This window comes from Gobio gobio (assembly GCF_949357685.1).
Source record: "Gobio gobio genome assembly, chromosome: 19".
NCBI lineage: Eukaryota > Metazoa > Chordata > Actinopteri > Cypriniformes > Gobionidae > Gobio > Gobio gobio.
Window position 1 is genome coordinate 41,302,461 of NC_137112.1, and position 22,461 is coordinate 41,324,921.

The window sequence follows — 22,461 nt, forward strand, 5'->3', positions numbered from 1 at the left end:
CATTAGTGATTATATTAGATGATAACACCACTATGTTCAAAGTTTGTGCATGCACGTGTATGTGTGTGTATGTGTGCGTGTGTGTGTGTGTGTGAAAGAGAGCGAGAAAGAGAGAGAGAGAGAGAGAGAGAGAGAGAGAGAGAGAGAAATTTGCTATATGTGAACATAGATCAGGATAATGTACAAGGAGAGGAAACTCTCAAATCCTCGGGGCTGTCATACTTCACAACTTTTGATAACACTAGATACTATATAACATTATGGATTCAATTACATAAGTTAAAGGTGCACTATGTAAAATTCTTTCAGTAAAATATCCAAAAACCACTAGGCCAGTGTTATATATTTTGTTCAGTTGAGTACTTACAATATCCCAAATGTTTCCAACTATTTGTAAATCGTGAGAAAATTGCTATTTTAACCAAGGAACCAGGCGTGTGAGGGAGTCGCCATAGACTGTAAAAAAATATGGACGTCACCCATAGGATTCTGAAGAGCAGTTTTGAAGCGTAAAGTCGGGTCGAGCTGGCCGTTGCCATCTTGGCAGCACGTCACTCCCGGATAATAGAAAATGGGCAAAAAGGCGAGATGTGGGTGGAGCTGAGATGACGTGATGACTAACAGACAGCAGACAAAAAAGCAATCCACCTGTCACTCAAAGTGGCCACGCCCTTAATTATACATAACTCTAAGGCTTTATATAATGTAAACAAATGAGTTAATTCAGTAAAAATTCATTCAGCTGAATCATTCAGTAAAAATTCACCCCCCTCACAGTTGTCATGAAGGGCAAAGTTAGCCGTATAGACCAAAACCACAATTTGTACCAGGCTGTAAACATGTGTTTTTCTGCTGTAAAGTTGAGCATTTTAAGATGGGGCTCAATGAGATTCATCAAGTCACTTCCGTATTGGCTTCAAGAGAAACTGCGGGAGGTTGCCGCTTGGGAGTTGCCTGTCAATTGCGTCATATCTGCGTTACCCTCGGTTTTATTTTGCAGAAACGCTGTACTCTCACTGCAGTGTGCAACAAGCGTCATAGCAGCTGCCGAGCGAACGCCAGAGTAACGTTATAACATAATTTTCAACACACTCAGATGTATCTAATATGATAAACAGAGCTGCGTTACCTCATACTCATGGCCGGAAAAGCGGAAATGGCGCCGGCGACTGTGGCATAATAAAAGTCCCGCCGGCGACTAAGCCATAATAAAGGTCCCGCTGTGCGCGAGGCATGTGTTGCGCTCTTCTTAAGTTCCCAATCGCTCCTGCTTCTGCTTCATACTACAGCAACGTTAATAATCACATCCATAAACATGATTTCTGCCCGAATCCTATCCCGATTCTTTTCCACCGGCTGTGAGGTGAAGACCACATGTCCCAAGATTCTGCGCTCAAACTTGGCGTCCTCAAACTACGCCTTTGTTTTGAATAGCCGACCTCTAGTGGACGGAAAAGTTACATAGTGCACCTTCAAGTAAGTATATCTTCTAATTGTGGCAACTGTATCCTGTATTACTGTAATTAGTGTATAATTGTGTAATTATTGTAATTGTAAAAAATGCATTGTTTGCTGTTGAATGAACCGATTGTTAAATGTACTAAACTGAAAGAAGATCATATATTGTGTTTCGGTAATTACACCAAATGTTCTCATCTTGTGGACTGAAAATATGTCCAACTGAATGAAAGTATGACATCAGCTTTTGAAAGAATGACTAGCTGTGTTACAAGTTTTGAAAATGTACACCTTACTTGTGAAAATACTACCAAAGCGAATAAACCTGTGATAGTGAGAATTGGACCCTAATCTAAAGTGTGACCATATATATAAAACTTATATTTTTAATATTTTATTCGATATTCAATAAAGTATATGTTAAATTCCATGAGTATATATTTGATTTTACTATGCCAATAAATCTACTGAGATTCAAATGAACTGGGTAGAGTTGTTTTAATTCTGTAATGTGGCTCCCCCTTGAGGATAGGGATGGTATTGCAGATAATAATGCCCTCACCAATCTTCAGAAAATAGAATGAGAAAGATACTGAAAAGGTGTTTGATATTATTCTAAACAAGTACTGTAATTCTCTCAATGTCCAGTGCATTCTCCGCTCACCTTGACCTCGTCCCACATCTCGCTGTCTTCCGCGAGCACTCGTGTGGTGTGGAGCGGCGTTTGGGGAACCACCATGGATTGCTGAAAGAAACATCTCAGTGTTGGAATAGATAGCAGTGAAATTATATCCAAGAAAACACACACAAAAAAACAGGAGAAATACTCACAATGATCCAGGGGTGGTTCATGAATTGTTCAATGGTCATTCTTTCACTGGGGTCAGTCTTCAATAGTTGGTTAATCAACTGTTTGGCTGGAGGAGAATATATTATTATTATAAATCAGTAAGGAGAAGGTCTCCATCATCTAGATCAGTGTTTTTTAATATTTTATTATTTTATTCTATATTGTGTAACATAACTGTTGTTGTTTTTTGAACTATATATTAGGGCTGTCAAACGATGAATCACATCCAAAGCAAAACAGACATGTGACATGTATATATTTAAGAAATATAGTATATACTGTGTGTGTGTATATATATATATATTAGGGGTGTAACGGTACACAAAACTGACTGTTCAGTACGTACCTCGGTTTGGAAATCACGGTTCGGTACGAGTTCGGTACAGCAGTTTTACAAAATTGATTTTTATTTATTTTTATTCAACAGTGTTTTCCTGAAAAAAATTGTGCCTGTCCTTAAATGAATTAAATTATAACTAAACATTTCTTAAAGATAATGCTGTAAACTATAAAGGGAGCCCTTACTTGCACATTAATATTAAAGGTTAACAACAGAGCCCAAACTATTAGCCTAAATTCAGACTGCCCGAGGAAAATGTGATGCTACGTGACATTGTTTACAAGCTGTTTTATTGTCTTTCCACCGTTGAAACACCAATTGAGTGATTACACGACATATGATACATTTCAGTAAGTTGTAATGTATCCTCAACATACCTTAAGGTATGTTATTTTATGTTTATTCTTTAGAAAGAGATGATCGCGTTCACTCGCGCGCCGCGCTACCGCTTGAAGTCGAACTGACGCGTCTATACAGCGCCTAATATACAGTCACGTCACATTAAAGAGCGTCAAAACGGCATTTATCGCTTGAATTTCGTGATAAAATGGACTGAATAATGAATATGTTCCTGTGGGAACTCGGATTTGTGTGTTCCGCGCTTAAAACAAGCCGACTGTTAACTGTTAAAGATTGCATTCGGAAACCGTTCGGTTGTACCCTGTACCTGTCCCGAATTGCACTGTAGTAGGGGGCGAGAGAACGAGTCTTCGAACCTGTGTGTATGCCTACTAGTGTTGTCAAAAATATCGATATTTCGCTATGTATCGATACTGAAATATCTGAAACGATACGATACTCATTTTCTACAGTATGGATATCAGCTGCGCTCTCCTTTCCTCTCCGACCGACAGCGAGTTGACACGCACCCGCCTCCTCTCATTCAGTCCGTTTAACCCTCTGAACATAGCGAACGGGTGTTCTGCTGGATTTTTCCTCATGACAGCTGTTTGTATTGGAGTGACCGGTCTGAATTTCGCGCGGGGTTGCACATAACGTTAATTCTACTAATTCCCGCAGATTTCGCACTCGCATCTGAAGCACACACACACATACCGTAATAAAGCCGCCTCATACAAGAGCAAAAATGAGCTCATTTTTCCAGCTTATTAATAATGGTCAAATACACTCAAAAATGTCTCAATGCCCATCTTGGTTTGTTTTAACGTAAACACAGTCATAACCAGATCACAGGAACAGTGTTTGGGATCCATGCGTGCGTCAGGTCTTAAAGGGACAGAAGTTATTTATTATTCAAACTACAAAAAGACAAACGATCACTTACGAGCACACATATTCTGAATGCCTTCGGCAGAATTCAAATGAGCCATTTTAATCTAGATTAATTCCAAGATTACAGTGAGATTAATCTAGATTTAAAAGAAATATATATGCCCACCACTAATATAAATATAATTTTTCTTAAATACATGCATGTGTGTGTATTTATATATACATAATAATTATACACATTACACACATATATTATGTAAACACAAACTTTTATTTTGGATGCGATTAATTGCAATGAACCTTTTTTTACAGTACTAATATTATATATATATACACTGTGTGTGTGTGTGTGTGTGTGTGTGTGTGTGTGTGTGTGTGTGTGTGTGTGTGTGTGTGTGTGTGTGTGTGTGTGTGTGTGTGTGTGTGTGTGTGTGTGTGTGTGTGTGCGCACTTGTGCATTGTAAATTAAATAAAAATTTTTATATATTTAAGAATAAATAATTATTATATAATTATTATCTAATGCTTTAAAAGGATCTAATACAATTATTTAAAAAGCAAAAAAAGAAATAAATAATGCAAATGAAAAAAAAAAAATATATATATATATATATGCAAAAGCTATACTTTGCACTGATTTATGGACTCCTACATAAAACAGGTCCAAATGATTACACATAGTTATTGAAATGGCAATCAAAACAAAAGCAACACTGTCCTCTGGTGGTCAACAGCCAACATGACATTTGACTGGATGCATACATACTGGGTGCATAAATACACATACAATGTTTGACTGGGTGCATAAATGCACATAAAATGCACCTTACCCTCCTCAGACACATCAGCCCACTCTGGTTTGGGAAACTCGTACTGGCCCATGCGGATACGCCGCTTCATACCTGGTGAAATGGCCTGTCCTGTGTTGGAGTAGAACGGTGGGAACCCACACAACCTGTAACATGAAGAGGAACAAAGCAGTTTCACCTAAAAGCTACAAAATGTACAACACACCCTTTATTTAACACCAAGCGGAATCGTTAAACTCACAGGATATACATGATCACGCCCAGAGACCACATATCACATGATTTGTCGTATTTCTCAGGGCCTAAAACCTCAGGGGCTAGAGAAAAAAATAATACGATTACTTTAGCAGACCATGTGTTATAACTTCATTATCAATTTACTATAACTCTATCTCTGTTTGAACAGAGGTGAAGAATGTACCTTTCATGATAAGAGTGGCTTACTGACCTACATAATACGGCGTGTAGCAGGGCGTCTGTAACATGTTATGCAGTGAAGTCTCTTTAGCAAAGCCAAAATCTGTTAATTTGAGAACTCCAATGTCTTCTTTACTAGTGTAGAGCAGGTTCTCTGGCTGAGGAGGGCAGAGGGATGCTCAAAATATTGTGAACATAAATAGATTCTTAATGCAATCCCAGTTTCCTCTATATAGAACTTGAATAATGTTACTCTTATTCTTATAGATGGTAGTAACAGTCCATTTGTTACCTTGATGTCTCTGTGTGCGATGTTCATGTTGTGCAGATAATGGATGGCTGTGCCGATGTCTCTCATGATCTCAGAGGCCTCTGCAGGTACAATAGAGAGGTAATACAATGCCATACCAGAGCCTTTTTATGATTACAAGTGTAAGAGAACGGGGAACTTCAGCCCCACTTTATATTAGGTGGCCTTAACTACTATGTACTTACATACAATGTACTTATTGTGTTCATATTGTATTGCAAAACACTTTTGCTGATATTGAGGTGGGATATGGATAAAGTTAGGGGCAGGTGTGGTGGTGTGGGTAAGTTTAAGGTGTAAAGGATGGGTCAACAGTGTAATTATAAATGTAACTACAGAAATTAATTACAGATGTAAAAAAAAAAGTAAGTACAATGTAAAAACGTATGTACACAATAAGTGTATTGTATTAAATTATTAATTAAAGTTACTAAAACATAGTAGTTAAGGCCACCTAATATAAAGTGGGTCCAGAACTTCAATTACCTCCACCATTAATTTCCTTCCTCAAAATATAAACTAACTAACCCATGGAAGTTATATGGGGAATTAACCTCATCATAACCATAAGCATATTCATAGTTACCTGTGTGTGTGTGTGTGTGTGTGTGTGAGTCTTTGTGTGTGTCTGTCTGTGTGTGTATGTGTGTCTCTGTGTGTGTGTGTGTGTGTGTGTGTGTGTGTGTGTGTGTGTGTGTGTATGTGTGAGAGAGAGAGTGTGAGTCTTTGTGTGTGTCTGTGTGTGTGTGTGTGTGTGTGTGTGTGTGTGTGCGTGTGTGAGTCTTTGTGTGTGTGTGTGTGTGTGTGTGTGTGTGTGAGTTTGTGAGAGTGTGAGTCTCTCTCTGTGTGTGAGTTTGTGAGAGTGTGAGTCTATGTGTGTGTGTGTGTGTGTGTGTGTGTGTGTCTGTGTGAGAATGTAGGTCTTTGTGTGTGTGTGTGTGTGTGTGTGTGTGTGTGTGTGTGTGTGTGTGTGTGTGTGTGTGTGTGTGTGTGTGTGTGTGTGTGTGTGTGTGTGTGTGTGAGAGAGTCTGGTAAACCCTATGTTATGTTACAAAGATAGTAATACCAGTCATTCTTGACCTTGTTGGGATATTTTTGGTCCCCATGAGAAAAACAGCTTATAAATCACAAAAATAAATTTAAAATTTAAACTTAGCCATTTTCTGTGATGGGTAAGTTTAGTGATAGGGGATAGAATATACCGTTTGTACAGTATAAAAATCATCATGTCTATGAAATATCCCCATAAAACATGAAAACACAATGTGTGTGTGGCTTTGTGCATATACATTTATAGTCTACATTTCCTGTGTGTGGGTGTGTGTGTGTGTGTGTGTGTGTGCTATAAAAACAAAGCGGAAGATAACCTACCTCGCTCAGTGAAAGCCTGGTCTCCTCTGGCCTGAATTCTGCTGAAGAGCTCTCCCCCCTCCATACTGGCACACACACACACACACACACACACGCATTTCCTAATTATACAGCTTAATGCACAAATTCACAATCACAATAAGCTGAGTTCCTTCCTGAGTTCCCAGCTGAGCATGCACAAAAACAACAACAACAACAACTTCTAGAAATGATGTGAATCATAGTATTGCCAAAATGTCCAAAAGCAGGAGGGAGAGAGGAAATGAGCTCTAATTAAGGGATGGAACGTTTGTCTCTGTGAATCTGGGACTATGACAGTCCCTCTCTGCTCCTCTGAGTGATGCACTTACACTCGCTCTCAGTCACCTCAGATAAAGCACATCACAGCCACTTAATACAGCACTCAAAGCCACCGTTTGATTAAACAGCATGAAAACCAAATCAAAGTTCTGTGGCTTTGAGTCCATGTCTATTAGCTTTGAGGTTGTCTATGGAAAAGCTGGCAGAATTCACTTTTAGAATTTACAATTTACAGTCCGTCTTTGTTTAATCAGAAGCTTTCTAAAGTGAGAATGTCCCTCCCCCTAATACCACATGCAACAAGCAAGTAGCAAATCATGATTCATGACTGCTTTACTATTAAGAATACTGGCTATTAATGTTTTTATGGGTTGATTTATTTTATGTTTTTAAAGTCTTGTGGTGGCTCATACTGAAACAATACAGTCCAAATGGACGAGAATAAAATGGAAAAACCAGTGAGGTACTACTAGTGAAAAGGAGAACTGAAACTTTCATTCAGAACAAGACTGTGACTCAACATCACAAGATTTCATTCAGCACAAAACAGCAATAAGTTCAGTGTTTTTCCTGCCATGTCTTTATAAAAAAAAAAAGACCTTGACTGACTGAATAAAAAGGACTGTAAAATTTCTGGCAGCCGAGCATGATGAAAAATGACCACTGACCATTCCATAATTATGAGAAGACACTTTTTCCCACGATACATGTTTTCATAGATGGTGAGGATCCGAACTATATGTGGCCCTCCGCATACTCGCCAGTGCAGTTCCACTTCTCTCTGGGCTTTGGGACACTCATATAGAATCTAGAGAAACAAGAAAAAAGAAATGAATGATTTTATTCTGCAAAGATGCACTAAATTGACCAAAAGTGACAGTAAAGACATGTATAATGTTACAAAATTTCAAATAAATGCTGTTCTTTTCAACTTTCCATTCATCAAGAAATCCTGTAAAAAAATAATCACAGTCTAAACAAAAATATTAAGCAGCACAACTGTTTTCAACATTGATAATAATAATATAAAATCATTCTTGCGCCTCAAAATAGGCATATTAGAATGATTTCTGAAGGATCATGTGAGACTGAAGACTGGAGTAATGATGCTGAAAATTCAGCTTTGCATCACAGTAATACAACCCCAAATCAGAAAAAGTTGGGACAGTATGGAAAACGCAAATAATAAAAAAAAGAAGTGATTTCTAAATTTACTTTGACTTGTATTTCATTGCAGACAATATGAACACAAAATATTTCATGTTTTGTCTGGTCAACTTCATGTCTATTGTAAATATGCATCCTTTCCTGTCATTTAGACCTGCAACACATTTCAAAAAAAGTTGGGACAGGAGCAATTTAGGGCTAGTAATGAGGTAAAATGGTTAAATAATGATGTGATTTGAAACAGGTGATGTCAACAGGTGATTGTAATTATGATTTGGTACAAAAGCAGCATCCAAGAAAGGTCTAATCCTTTAGGAGCAAAGATAGGCAGAGGATCGCCAGTTTGCCAACAAATACGTGAGAAAATTATTTTCGCCGTCGACTTCTCTGGGCTCGGAGGCATCTGGGATGGAACATCACACAGTGGAAACGTGTACTGTGGTCAGATGAATCAGTATTTCAGGTATTTTTTGGGAGGAATGGACGCTGTGTGCTCCGGACCAAAGAAGAAAAGGATCATCCAGACTGTTACCAGCAACAAGTCCAAAAGCCAGGGTCTGTCATGGTATGGGGTTGTGTCAGTGCCCTTGGCAAAGGTAACTTGCACTTCTGTGAAGGCACCATTAATGCTGAAAGTACATAGAGATTTTGGAGCATAATATGCTGCCTTCAAGAAGACATCTTTTCCAGGGACGTCCATGCATATTTCAACAAGACAATGCAAAACCACATTCTGCACACATTACAAAGTCCTGGCTGTGGAGGAAGAGGGTACGGGTACTTGACTGGCCTGCCTGCAGTCCCGACCTGTCTCCAATAGAGAATGTGTGGCGCATTTGGAAGCGCAAAATGCGACAACGAAGACCCCGTACTGTTGCCCACCTTAAGACTTGTTTGCATGAAGAATGGGACAAAATTACACCTGAAACACTTCATCACTTGGTGTTTTCAGTCCCTAAACGTCTTTTAAGTGTTGTGAAAAGGAATGGCAACATTACAAAGTGGTAAATGCTTTACTGTCCCAACTTTTTTTTAAATGTTTTGCAGGTCTGAATGACAGGAAAGGATGCATATTTACAAATGACATGAAGTTGACCAGACAAAACATGAAATATTTTGTGTTCATATTGTCTGCAATGAAATACAAGTCAAAGTAAATTTAGAAATCACTTCTTTTTTTTTTTTTTGCGTTTTCCATACTGTCCCAACTTTTTCTGATTTGGGGTTGTAAATTACAATATTTTAATATATGTTAAATTCCAATAATATTTTACAATATAAAAATGTTTACTATATTGCTGAACAAAATTTTGAAAGTGTTTATATTTATTTTTTAAAAAGATTTAATCATTTTTGCATTAAAAATAAAAGTTAAATAAAATTCTAATATATATGTATCATATAAATACTGTTTAATGTAGTATTTTTGCTTTGTTTACAGGATGTGACCCTTTTTGTCTGTGGACAGATGCTGTCAAAAAAACTGAAATCGTTTTACGTCATTATGTCCACCGCTTTCCAGTCCATTAAAGAAGAACAGTTATGCAATAGCTTGTTTCATATAAAAGAAAAGAACATTTATATTCATTACAGAAATTCAGTACAGAAAGTCTCTCTGTGTGTCCGTCCTTTCTCTCCCCCCAAAGTGGGATGTCACAGACATGGCATGCACTGGAACAGAGTGAGACCTTGACATTGCACATGCATCCCATCAGAGTGTATTTTTGGGCCCTGAAAGCTTCTGCTGCAGTAACACCCAGTGTAACCACTTGGTTTGTGTCCCCTTTAAAGAACATGGTGTCTATATGTTTCATAAATAGTTTACTGTTGTCAGCTATTTACAACAACAAAAGTTATAATCACACTGGACGCCTTAATGGGAGAGTTCACCCAAAAATTCTTCTGTGGAACACAAAAAGTTTGTGTCTATTAAATAAAAGTCAGTCATTGACTTTGACAGTATGAACAAAAGAAAAAAAAACAGACATCTTTAAAATATCTTCCTTCGTTGGTGTTAATTCCATCATATTAAAAACTATTTTTGACCCGAATAAAAACAGTTAAGGCAGATGTCACCAAATGAAACACAATAAACTAGCAAAGAAATGTGCTATATCCATTTAAACATTTTAAAAAGTTCAGCAATTGTTTACATGCAAGTACACAGAAATGGGGTTCTGGTACTAATTTCTATCAATTAAAGCCCAAAAGCTGTTTGAACCACTTGCAGGGGTGAACTACATTCAATTTGATTTGACTCCCGCCCACACTGTCTCTGTATCTGCAGTTGATAAACTAAAAGTTCACAGTGTGTGTATAGATGTGTGTGGGTGAAAAAGAGGCACATTACGTTTGCTTTCCGACTAACAGCAGCCGAAAGACAGTTTGAGTCATTTAACAGAGATGCCGGTGGGTAGCAGTTTCAAGGGCAGTGTTGTAAATGACTGACTGGGGCAACCTTTATAGTTCAGCCCTGATTCACTGAGATACAGAAACCACCAACCCAAAAAAAAAAAATGCTAAAGCGTGTCCGGGGAAGAGACCTCAGGAAACTCCTTTTACAACAATAACAGAGCAGAAGCTGTGGCTGGAAAAAACCCACAAGAGTATCAGATAACCCACACACACGCATTAAATCACGTGAGCACTGGTTTGGCAGCATAAGCTTTACGGGTAATCTTGTAAAAGTATTAATTTGTAAAGGACGATGGCATCTACTGTTTTGAATGAGAGCATTGTAAATTTACACGTTTGATAGCACTAGACAATGAACATTTATTAGTAGGGGTTGGAATCTTAAGTCACTTAATGATTCGATCCGATTCCGATTCTGGGAGTAACAATCCGATTCCCAAAACGATTCTTAACATACATTTTTGGTAACTAATTATCCTGCTGTGCAAATACATTAACTTTTTACATTTTAACCAAAATTTGAGCTAATATGTGTTTTGTTTTTAGTTAGAATATCAGTATTTGACCGTATTGCCATATTAAAAATGATTATGAAGATTTCTTTCAATACTTTTATTTTATTAACAAAGTTATATTCAAGATTAACAAGCTCTAATGAAACATAGTAAGCCATACAATTGCAAAGAACATTAATTAAGAATAAACAGTTCTCAATTTACAACTAAGTGTGACAATTTTTCAGTTTCTTTATAAAATATAACATTTATAAATGTCTTTAAAAGCAAAAAAAAAGTTTACTTTGGTTAGAGCCACAAAAAAATCTTTAAAACATAGGCTAATGCAGAAGAAAAACAACTTTAGCGCTCGCTGAGAAGCCAAATTCAGTGTGCGCGCATAACATCTCACATGGGAAAACTTGCCGAGCTGCAACAGTCATGTTAGAGACATTTAACGAATCACTCGCCAAAACGAAGTCTTTGTTCAGAATTTTCCATTCGTTTGAAACATTGTGCAGTAGTTCAGCAATATTCGATAAGTCATTCCAAAAATTATGCCATGGATGTTGGTAGTTTTATATCCCGGCCACCGCATTGGAGACATAGGAGTGTTACTAAGCATTAATGGCAAGGAAAGTGCCTTATAGCCTACTTGAGCACTACTTCGTTATTTTGGCTCTGAATTTCGTTTGTTGGAACTATTAACTTAATTTAGAAGTGCTTTTGAAATTAAAAACTTTGCATTTAATAGACAAAATACATTTTTGAAATGGAGAGGCATGCATAGCAATGCCTTAGTATCCATCCAGAACACCCTAGAACCTGCATAGCAACACCCTGGCAAAAGCACAGAACACCCTAGAACATGCATAGTAACACCCTGGCAAAAGCACAGAACACCCTACAACATGCATAGCCACACCCTGGCAAAAGCACAGAACACCCAAGAACATGCATAGCAACACCCTGGCAAAAGCACAGAACACCCTAGAACATGCATAGCAACACCCTGGCAAAAGCACAGAACACCCTACAACATGCATAGCAACACCCTGGCAAAAGCACATAACAACCTAGAACATGCATAGCAACACCCTGGCAAAAGCACATAACACCCTAGAACATGCATAGTAACACCCTGGCAAAAGCACAGAACACCCTAGAACATGCATAGCAACACCCTGGCAAAAGCACAGAACACCCTAGAACATGCATAGCAACACCCTGGCAAAAGCACAGAACACCCTACAACATGCATAGCAACACCCTGGCAAAAGCACATAACAACCTAGAACATGCATAGCAACACCCTGGCAAAAGCACAGAACACCCTAGAACATGCATAGCAACACCCTGGCAAAAGCACATAACACCCAAGAACATGCATAGCAACACCCTGGCAAAAGCACATAACACCCTAGAACATGCATAGTAACACCCTGGCAAAAGCACAGAACACCCTAGAACATGCATAGCAACACCCTGGCAAAAGCACAGAACACCCTAGAACATGCATAGCAACACCCTGGCAAAAGCACAGAACACCCTACAACATGCATAGCAACACCCTGGCAAAAGCACATAACAACCTAGAACATGCATAGCAACACCCTGGCAAAAGCACAGAACACCCTAGAACATGCATAGCAACACCCTGGCAAAAGCACATAACACCCAAGAACATGCATAGCAACACCCTGGCAAAAGCACAGAACACCCTAGAACATGCATAGCAACACCCTAGCAAAAGCACATAACACCCTAGAACATGCATAGCCACACCCTGGCAAAAGCACAGAACACCCTAGAACATGCATAGCAACACCCTAGCAAAAGCACATAACACCCTAGAACATGCATAGCAACACCCTGGCAAAAGCACATAACAACCTAGAACATGCATAGCAACACCCTGGCAAAAGCACAGAACACCCAAGAACATGCATAGCAACACCCTGGCAAAAGCACAGAACACCCTAGAACATGCATAGCAACACCCTAGCAAAAGCACATAACACCCTAGAACATGCATAGCCACACCCTGGCAAAAGCACAGAACACCCTAGAACATGCATAGCAACACCCTGGCAAAAGCACAGAACACTCTAGAACATGCATAGCAACACCCTGGCAAAAGCAAAGAACACCCTACAACATGCATAGCAACACCCTGGCAAAAGCACATAACAACCTAGAACATGCATAGCAACACCCTGGCAAAAGCACAGAACACCCTAGAACATGCATAGCAACACCCTGGCAAAAGCACAGAACACCCTAGAAACTGCATAACACCCTGGCAAAAGCACAGAACACCCTACAACATGCATAGCAACACCCTGGCAAAAGCACAGAACACCCTAGAACATGCATAGCAACACCCTGGCAAAAGCACAGAACACCCAAGAACATGCATAGCAACACCCTGGCAAAAGCACAGAACACTCTAGAACATGCATAGCAACACCCTGGCAAAAGCACAGAACACCCTAGAACATGCATAGCAACACCCTAGCAAAAGCACAGAACACCCTAGAACATGCATAGCAACACCCTGGCAAAAGCACAGAACACCCTAGAACATGCATAGCAACACCCTAGCAAAAGCACAGAACACCCTAGAACATGCATAGCAACACCCTGGCAAAAGCACAGAACACCCTAGAACATGCATAGCAACACCCTGGCAAAAGCACAGAACACCCTAGAACATGCATAGCAACACCCTAGCAAAAGCACAGAACACCCTAGAACATGCATAGCAACACCCTGGCAAAAGCACAGAACACCCTAGAACATGCATAGCAACACCCTAGCAAAAGCACAGAACACCCTACAACATGCATAGCAACACCCTGGCAAAAGCACAGAACACCCTAGAACATGCATAGCAACACCCTGGCAAAAGCACAGAACACTCTAGAACATGCATAGCAACACCCTGGCAAAAGCACAGAACACCCTAGAACATGCATAGCAACACCCTGGCAAAGGCACAGAACACCCTAGAACATGCATAGCAACACCCTGGCAAAAGCACAGAACACCCTAGAACATGCATAGCAACACCCTAGCAAAAGCACAGAACACCCTAGAACATGCATAGCAACACCCTGGCAAAAGCACAGAACACCCTAGAACATGCATAGCAACACCCTGGCAAAAGCACAGAACACTCTAGAACATGCATAGCAACACCCTGGCAAAAGCACAGAACACCCTAGAACAGTGGTTCCCAACCACGTTCCTGGAGGACCCCCAACAGTGCACATTTTGGATGTGTCCTTTGTCTGACACACCCACATCAGGTCTTGGAGTAGCTACTAATGAGCTGATGACCTGAATCAGGTGTGTTTGATAGAGGAGACATGCAAAATGTGCACTGTTGGGGGTCCTCCAGGAACGTGGTTGGGAACCACTGCCCTAGAACATGCATAGCAACACCCTAGCAAAAGCACAGAACACCCTAGAACATGCATAGCAACACCCTAGCAAAAGCACAGAACACCCTAGAACATGCATAGCAACACCCTGGCAAAAGCACAGAACACCCTAGAACATGCATAGCAACACCCTGGCAAAAGCACAGAACACCCTAGAACATGCATAGTAACACCCTGGCAAAAGCACAGAACACCCTACAACATGCATAGTAAGTTAACACCCTGGCAAAAGCACAGAACACCCTAGAACATGCATAGCAACACCCTGGCAAAAGCACAGAACACCCTAGAACATGCATAGTAACACCCTGGCAAAAGCACAGAACACCCTAGAACATGCATAGTAACACCCTGGCAAAAGCACAGAACACCCTAGAACATGCATAGCAACACCCTGGCAAAAGCACAGAACACCCTAGAACATGTACAGCAACACCCTGGCAAAAGCACAGAACACCCTAGAACATGCATAGTAACACCCTGGCAAAAGCACAGAACACCCTAGAACATGCATAGCAACACCCTGGCAAAAGCACAGAACACCCTACAACATGCATAGCAACACCCTGGCAAAAGCACAGAACACCCAAGGAGCTACATTAGCAACGCCCACCAAGAACACCCTAGAAACTGCATAACACCCTGGCAACCCAATTCAAACACCTAAGGAACTGCACAGCAACACCCTAGCAACATCTCTGAAAACCTTAGCATTGCAGCAGCATTGCAGCTTTAGTTCAGCTTACATCATGAATTCAGTGCAACAGCAAAAGCTGTATGGGCATGAGCTTACGATGAGAGTCAGATATTTTGAGCCAGGTTTTTCAGTTAAATTACAAGCTACAATGGTCTGAGTTAAGGCCAATAATAACATGTATAATAATGTGAAATTGTATTTACCATGAAAGCAATCAGTTTGCTCAACTTTATTGACAGTTTATATGCAACAGGCAGTTCATCAGCACGTCTGCAGAGATTGATAGCAGAATGCATATTGGATATATTGACTATTTAAGCTTTATGACGGTATTTAATTTCCTGAATCTACAGCCTCAGGATTTAATAGTCTCAGCAGTAAAATTAACTGCGAGACGACGAGTCTATATACTTCCTCCTGGTTTCTGTTTAGTAAATAACAGGTTACATTCGCTTAAGTGAGTCATTCATTTGAATGAGATGGATGGATGTTGTTTGCAGATAACATCCAATGACATATACTGTTTATATTTAGTTGTTTATTTATACGTCGACATGACTTTTGTTGGTGTAGTCTAGATTGATGCAGTTAAAAAATATATATTTTCACGTTACCTCATGAAGCTCATTTTATTTTTTACAGTTAGTGTAAAATATTTATAATGTTGAATGTAACCAGAAGGTTTCTGTGACCACAGTTTCCTTTAAAAAAAAAAAAAAAACGTAGGCTACACAACTGAAAACAGATTGGGAATTACATCTTCTAGAAACCACACTTCAGTTTCACATCAGAAACATTTACAAATGTGCAGGGGTTTTTTCATTCTGGTTTTGACATTTGAAGCATCTCAACTTGAGTTATTCGAGGTCAGCTTAATCATAACCATCTCACATTTGGTTCTTGGTCAGAGACACGCATGTGTTTATATTACTTTCCATTTTTGTCCAAGTCATGTTTTATGATAACACGTGAAACATGACACTCTGATCTGTCTAAAATAAGACCCTTGTAAAAGACACCACAGCATTACACAGCAGTCTTTATAAAAACTATTCTTATCTTATACTCTTTATTGGGTCTGTAGTAAAAATCACTCAATACTATTGGGACAGAGTTTGAGTTTAAAGGATTGGTTCACTTCAATATTAAAATGTCCTGATAATTTACTCACCCCCATCTCATCCAAGATGTTTATGTCTTTCTTTCTTCAGTCGAAAAGAAAATACGTTTTTTGAGGGAAACATTCCAGGATTTTTCTTCCCATAATCGTTTTCAATTGCAACCAAAATGTTGAAGATCCAAATCAATGCAGTTTCAAAGCGCTTTGAAGGGCTTCAGTACGGTGGCCCAGTAGCGCACAACACAACGAAATTTAAAAAGCCTACATAAGTTCACAACACAACGAAATCAAGCCACAACACAAAAAATAAAGCCACAACAAAAAAAAAGCCACAACACAGCGAAACCAAATCATAACACAACGATAAAGCCACAACACAACGAAATCAACCCACAACACAACGAAAAAGCCACAACACAACGAAACCAAATCATAACACAACGATAAAGCCACAACACAACGAAATCAAGCCACAACACAACGAAAAAGCCACAACACAACGAAACCAAGCCGTAACACAACGAAATCAAGCCACAACACAACGAAAAAGCCACAACACAACGAAACCAAGCCACAACACAACGAAACCAAGCCACAACACAACGAAATCAAGCCACAACACAACACAACGAAACCAAGCCACAACACAATGAAATCAAGTCACAACACAACGAAAAAGCCACAACACAACGAAAAAGCCACAACACAACGAAACCAAGCCACAACACAACGAAATCAAGCCACAACACAACACAACGAAACCAAGCCACAACACAATGAAATCAAGTCACAACACAACGAAAAAGTCACAACACAACGAAATCAAGCCACAATATAACGAAAAAGCCACAACACAACCACAACACAACGAAATCAAGCCACAACACAACAGAAATGCTCCACTAGGGGGCTCTCGGAGTGCGGTAAAGTTAGTTTTCCTTGCATTGTTCTATAGATTCGCCAGTCTTACAAATATGTAAACACTACGATCAGTTTTAAGTGTGCAATTGTAGACATGAAATATAAATTCAAAATCACCTACGTGCATTATAGCTGCATATTTATACTCGAGAACACTTTGACACGCTGCCACGGCGCTAAGGGAACGTCTGCCAATTCCACCAAGTTGAAACATTTAAATTGTATGAATTAAATTAACTAATTGTGGTATTGATATCTTTGTAAGATTGCAGATTCTATAGAACAGTGGCAACTTTACAGAGTGCCCCCGAGTGGTTGGGAGCATTCCGGTTGTGTTGTGGCTTGATTCCTTTGTGTTGTGGCTTGATTTATTTGTGTTGTGGCTTTTTCGTTGTGTTGTGGCTTGATTTATTTGTGTTGTGGCTTTTTCGTTGTGTTGTGGCTTGATTTATTTGTGTTGTGGCTTTTTCTTTGTGTTGTGGCTTGATTTATTTGTGTTGTGGCTTTTTCTTTGTGTTGTGGCTTGATTTATTTGTGTTGTGGCTTTTTCGTTGTGTTGTGGCTTGATTTATTTGTGTTGTGGCTTTTTCGTTGTGTTGTGGCTTGTTTCATTGTGTTGTTAACCTTTTTATATTGCGTTGTGTTGTGCACTACTGGGCCACCGTACTTCAGAGGCTCTGCACGATCCCAGACGTGGAATAGAGTCTTATCTAGCGAAACCATCGTTCATTTAAAAAAAGAAAATACAAATGTAGATATTTTTTTAACCTAAATTGCTCATCTTGCGCTGCTCTGCGGCCGCCAGTGATTGCGCAATCACCGTCACAGTAGGCGAAAGTAGCGCCCAAACCAAACGTGCAAGGACTAATACAAACGTCCTTTACCAAAAACACTCCATCTTCAACTTCAAAATCATCCGACATCGTTGTTTTACCTGTTTTTGTTAAAGGGCGTCTGTATCTACTGTCTATGGTCTTTATTAGTCTTTGCATGTGTGCTTTGTAAACACGGGGACGGTACACAAGGCCTACGTCTAGTGTGACGTTTTCGACGTGATTGCGCAATCACTGGCGGCCGCAGAGCAGCGCAAGATGAACAATTTAGGTTAAAAAGTATATTAATTTTTATTTTATTTTTTAAAATGACCGATGGTTTCGCTAGATAAGACCCTATTCCTCGTCTGGGATCGTGCAGAGCCTCTCTGAAGCCCTTCAAAGCGCTTTGAAACTGCATCGATTTGGACCTTCAACATTTTGGTTGCAATTGAAAACCATTATGTGAAGAAAAATCCTGGAATGTTTTCCTTAATTGCTTTTCGACTAAAGAAAGAAAGACATCAACATCTTGGATGAGATGGGGGTGAGAAAAATTTAAGGACATTTTCATTTTGAAGTGAACTAATCCTTTAATGCATAAAACCGACCCTCCTAAATAATGAACTTCTACACAGAGTAGCTCTTGGAAATTCGTCAAACAGCTCTGTCACACTCTGGCTTCTCTGTTTCTACCTTAGGGGGAAACTAATGTCTTCCCTCTTGCATAGAAAACATAAAGCGCCTTCCAGGTGAAGCTTGCGGCACACTATGAAATATGCCAGGATCGAACAAAGGCTGAATCCTGAACAATGACTGGACCCTGAATGTAGAATCTGTGCGGAGAGATGAACTCAAACACTGAAGGAGAGTGGCAGTGCCAGGGCTGTAATATGAACCAGTCGAGCGTACGGTAACTGGCTGCACAATGGGAGCGGTGGAAGGCCTTTGAACAGGGCTCACACATCTTTCCTTGACATTTTACCACCACGGTACTTTATTAGATTATGTAAGAAACAAGCATGAAACAAGGTTCTGATTTTGTCTTATCGACTATACATACAGGTACAGTACATGTGTATAATATAATCAAATAGATGAATCATTATTAATCGCATCTAAAATAAAAGTTTGTATTTGCATAATATGTGTGTGTACTGTGTATAATTATTATGCATATATAAAATACACAAACATGCATGTATTTAAGAAAAATGTGTTATATTTATATATAAAATATGAACAAACATAAATATATATATATATATATATATATATATATATATATATATATATATATATATATATATATATATATATATATATATATATATATATATATATATATATATATATATATATATATATATATATATATATATATATATATTAAATATGTACATGAAAGAGTGTGTATTTATATATACATAATAATTATACACAGTACACACACCTATATTATGTAAACACAAACTTATTTTGGATGTGATTAATCGATTTTACAGCACTAATATATATACACACCATTAAGATATTAGATAATATTACTTTTGTTGATTTATATTCAACAAGCCATCAACTGTCAATTACCCCTTACTTACTTGTACATTAATTTTAATATAATTTGTATTTAATAATATAACTATTTTAGAAATTATCTTGTATATGTATAATGACATAATTCTGTACTGTAATATATATATATATATACATATACAAAAACGTACACATCGACCAGGCATAGCATTATGAATATTGTGTTAGTCCCCCTTTTGCTGGACTCCACTAGACCCCTGAAGGTGTGCTGTGATATCTGGCACCAAGATGTTATCAGCAGATCCTTTAAGTCCTGTAAGTTGCGAGGTGGGGCCTCCATGGATCTGACTTGTTTGTTCAGCACATCCCACAGATGCTCGATTGGATTGAGATCTGAGGAATTTGGAGGCCAAGTCAACGCCTCAAACTCATTGTTGTGTTCCTCAAACCATTCCTGAACCATTTTTGCTTTGTGGCAGGGCGCATTATCTGCTGAAAGAGCCACAGCCACCAGGGAATACCGTTTCCATGAAAGGATGTACATGGTCTGCAACAATGCTTAGGTAGGTGATACTTGTCAAAGTAACATCCACATGGATGGCAGAACTCAAGGAACATTGCCCAAAGCATCACACTGCCTCCGCCGGCTTGCCTTCTTCCCATAGTGCATCCTGGTGCCATGTGTTCCCCAGGTAAGCGATGCACACGCACCCGGCCATCCACATGATGTAAAAGAAAACGTGATTCATCAGACCAGGCCACCTTCTTCCATTGCTCCATGGGCAACATCCTGACTGGTCTGCGGCTATGCAGCTCCATAAGCAACAAACTGTGATGCGCTGTGTATTCTGACACCTGAACCAGCATTAACTTCTTGAGAAACTTGAGCTACAGTGGCTCGTCTGTTTGAACATCCCACAAGAGCTGCAGTTTTGGAGATGCTCTGATCCAGTCGTCTAGCCACACAATTTGGCCCTTGTCAAACTCACAAATTTTTCCTGCTTCTAATACATCAACTTTGAGGACAAAATGTTCACTTGCTGCCTAATATATCACACCCACTAACAGGTGCCGTGATGAATAAGAGATAATCAGTGTTATTCACTTCAACTGATCGGTGTATATGTGTCAAAACAATTATTTGCAATAAATCGCATCTAACATAAAAGTTTGTGTTTACATAATATGTGTGTGTGTGTATATATATTAAATGTATATATATATTGTATATACAGTATGTCTATGTACTGTATACATACACACACACACACACACACACATACACACACACACACACACACACACACACACACACACATATATTTATACACAAATACAATATCATATATATATATATATATATGTATATATATATATGTGCATATGTACATATACACAGACACGCACACACACAGAAATATATATAAGATACACACACATATATTATATTAACACAAACTTTTATGTTAGATGCGATTAATCACGATTAATCGAATTTACAGCACTAAAGTATTAATAATAAAGAAATAATATTAATAAATTAAGTCAGAAGTAAAAAAACAACAGTTATGTTATACTATATAGATATATAGAATATATATGCAATTTAAACAAATTATTATTATTAATTATATATATAAATGCAGGGTTCCCACTCTTTCATGAACACCAGATTCAAGGACTTTCAAGGACTTTTTCAAGCACCATTTATTTTATTTCAAGCACCTATTGAATTCATAACCCAGGTCCCAGCATATGTAGCATCACGAAAGACCTCTTAAAAGTAGGCTACTTAAAAGGAACACACAGACTTTTTGGGACTTTAGCTTATTCACTGTATCCCCCAGAGTTAGATAAGTCCATACATACCATTCTCATCTCCGTGCGTGCCATACCTCTGTCTGACGCACTCACCGCTAGCCTAGCTTAGCACAAAGACTGGAGGTAAATGGCTCCAGCTAGCCTACAATAAGTGACAAAATAACGCCAACACTTTCCTATTTACATGCTGTGATGTGTATAGTTACATCGTGTACCAAGACCGAGGGAAAATGAAAAGTTGTGATTTTTTTAGACTGATATGGCTAGGAACTGTACTCTCATTCCTGTGTAATAATCAAGGAACTTTGAGCCGTACCATAGATGCAGCGGCGCAATGATATTACGCAGCACCTGAAAATAGTCAGGCGCTCTGTAATATCATTGCTCCGCTGCACCCACATGGTACGGCAGCAAAGTTCCTTGATTATTACACAGGAATGAGAGTATAGACCCTAGGCTAGCCATATCAGCCTAGAAAATCACAACTTTTCATTTTCAGCAAGTGTATGTACTGCTCTCCATCAGTTCAAGTTATTTTCCCCTCCACCCCCCGAACATAAGCAACGTTTCTTTCTGTCTTCGCACATATACTGTAGGACAATTTTTGAAATAACACCATTCTAAACAAAATTTATTTCAAATTTAATGCAAGCACTTTCAAGGACCTATATTTGTTTTCAAGTACTTTCCAGGCCTTGAATCCATGTGTCTGAAATTCAAGTACTTTCAAGAAGCGTGAGAACCCTGATATATATATATATATATAAAAATTGCAATTATATAATTTATATCATAGATTGCATATATATGTGTGTGTGTATTGTATGTGTATATATATATTGTTGTTTTTTTACTTCCGACTTATACATATATAGCTTCCTCTTCTAAATGTTTTTAAATGAGCACACCAGAAACTCAGGGACCAAGAACCACCACTTCCACTG

At 38.8% G+C, this 22,461-nt stretch overlaps 1 protein-coding gene across 1 annotated transcript in view; it reads right to left on the bottom strand.

Moving 5' to 3' along the window:
- Positions 1 to 22,461, bottom strand: part of mapkapk3 (MAPK activated protein kinase 3) — a 206,374-nt gene that overhangs the window by 179,291 nt on the left and 4,622 nt on the right. Inside the window, exons 2-9 of the mRNA XM_079845003.1 lie at positions 7,757 to 7,896; positions 6,789 to 6,853; positions 5,400 to 5,479; positions 5,139 to 5,265; positions 4,932 to 5,007; positions 4,712 to 4,836; positions 2,290 to 2,375; positions 2,123 to 2,203 (exon numbers count right to left, since the gene is read on the bottom strand). Coding sequence (XP_079701129.1) covers positions 2,123 to 2,203; positions 2,290 to 2,375; positions 4,712 to 4,836; positions 4,932 to 5,007; positions 5,139 to 5,265; positions 5,400 to 5,479; positions 6,789 to 6,853; positions 7,757 to 7,896 — 780 coding nt within the window. The remainder of the gene's footprint in view (positions 1 to 2,122; positions 2,204 to 2,289; positions 2,376 to 4,711; positions 4,837 to 4,931; positions 5,008 to 5,138; positions 5,266 to 5,399; positions 5,480 to 6,788; positions 6,854 to 7,756; positions 7,897 to 22,461) is intronic.